This window comes from Propithecus coquereli, unplaced genomic scaffold, assembly GCF_000956105.1.
Source record: "Propithecus coquereli isolate 6110/MARCELLA unplaced genomic scaffold, Pcoq_1.0 Scaffold1171, whole genome shotgun sequence".
In the NCBI taxonomy this organism is placed as follows: Eukaryota; Metazoa; Chordata; class Mammalia; order Primates; family Indriidae; genus Propithecus; species Propithecus coquereli.
In genome coordinates this window covers 61,926-63,658 of record NW_012135759.1, presented here as the reverse complement: position 1 = coordinate 63,658, position 1,733 = coordinate 61,926, and the positions used below count along the sequence as shown (strand labels likewise).

At 35.7% G+C, this 1,733-nt stretch overlaps 1 protein-coding gene across 1 annotated transcript in view; it reads left to right on the top strand.

The window, feature by feature from the left end:
* Nucleotides 1-204: 204 nt before the first annotated feature.
* LOC105822117 (NKG2-A/NKG2-B type II integral membrane protein-like) overlaps nucleotides 205-1,733 on the top strand; it is a gene marked incomplete at its 3' end in the record, with an annotated part of 7,344 nt that continues 5,815 nt past the window's right edge. The window contains exons 1-4 of the mRNA XM_012659059.1: nucleotides 205-391; nucleotides 770-874; nucleotides 1,010-1,063; nucleotides 1,574-1,725. Of these exons, the coding sequence (XP_012514513.1) occupies nucleotides 205-391; nucleotides 770-874; nucleotides 1,010-1,063; nucleotides 1,574-1,725 (498 nt within the window). The remainder of the gene's footprint in view (nucleotides 392-769; nucleotides 875-1,009; nucleotides 1,064-1,573; nucleotides 1,726-1,733) is intronic.

The following is a 1,733-nucleotide window of genomic DNA, read 5'->3' as shown; positions in this document are numbered from 1 at the left end:
TTCAATTATAAGACTTTGTATAAAGCTTTAAGGAAATTAGTATCAGACTTTTACATTGTTCACCTGCAAAATGAATGTTATTACTCAGTCCCCAATATACCCTAGTCTGACTACACCAGGGATCTTATCATTAAATGAATCATTTATTAACTTCTTAAGTACAGTTATCACAGAGCACAGTCCCTGAATCACACAGCTGCAAAGATGAAGAACCAACAAGTGAACTATTCAGGACTGAATATGGCCAAGGAACCAAAGAGGCAGCAAAGCAAATCTAAGGGCGGGAAAAGCTCCATTTCAGTAACTGAACAGGAAATAACCCAAGTGGAATTAAACCTTCAAAATGCTCCTCTGGATCTCCAGGGGAAGGAGAAGACCTGCTACTACAAAGGTAAGCATTTACTAGATCCTCAATATAACAGTTCTGGGATATATCATCTTGGTGAAGGGTTGTGGGAAAGATGAGGGAATATTTTTCATTTGTGAGGATGAGAGCTCAAAGTTTGGATATGGTACTGTAATATGAATCTGAAGGCTAATTTTATTCAGAACTGTTAAACCTGTAGGCCGTCATCAACAAATTGGGGCACTATATTTACTGAATATGCAACAGTGTATTTTGAGAGAAAGATGAGCAGGGTAGATGTGGGTTTAGAGAGAGGAGTTTATCCCTTTGATTCCCTGTACGTGTGGGTTGCCTTGTATGTAAACCTTCTAATCAACGGTCTCCATCTCTCCTTTCTCAGTGTTTCTGTTTCTCTCCCTGCAGTTTCACTGTTATCTCCAGAGAAGCTCGTTGCTGAGATTTTGGCCGTCGTTTGCATTGTCCTAGTGGGCTCTGTGCTAAAAATGATATTAATAGCTCTTGTTCCCTGTAAGTATATTTCTGAAAGGTTATAATAGAGCTTTCACCTTAATGATGGAAAGTGACTCTAAGCATTTTGTAAGAATAGGAAATAGGATATTTAGACATTAATTATTTAATAAGGATTATTTCAATTTTTTCCAGTTACATTAACACAGAAGCTGAACAATTCTTCACAGATTATAAGAACTCAGAAAGGTAGGTTTTATATTTTATCTCTATCTTAGCCTGTGCAAAAATATAATAGATTTTGGGGGGGGAATTAAATTAGAATATTGGACAATAAATGTTCATAAATAAAGATTGTAGGAGAATATTCCCTTTTCTTCAATAATGAGTACAAATACCCATTAAAATTACTATATCCTCTTTTTGCCATTTTACTGAAATTACTACTGCTGTGATATGATAAGAATTAAAAGTCCTGAAGGTCTAAAAAAAGTGTTTGTTCAGTGATTCCTCAGACATGTGTAGGGTGGATTTCGTTTGGTGTTTTCCTTTATGCGGGAACGTAATCAGGACAGGAGAGACTTGCCATTTTCAATGCGTGCGTATATGACCGAGAATGTGTTTTTTACATGTACCAGTTCTCTGAATGCAAAGATATGTTATGTGCATGTAAGTTTATATCTTTACAAATACATAGATTAATTTTTACTTTAAAAAATTCATAGTTTTTCTGGATAATAATTCATAGTCTTTCCTCAGCATATCATTGTGCTCGTTGTCCAGAGGAGTGGTTCACATATTCCACCAATTGTTATTACATTAGCAAGGAATTCAAAACTTGGGATGAGAGTGTGACGGCCTGTGCTTCTAACAACTCTAATCTGCTTTACATAGATAATGAAGAAGAAATGGTAAGATG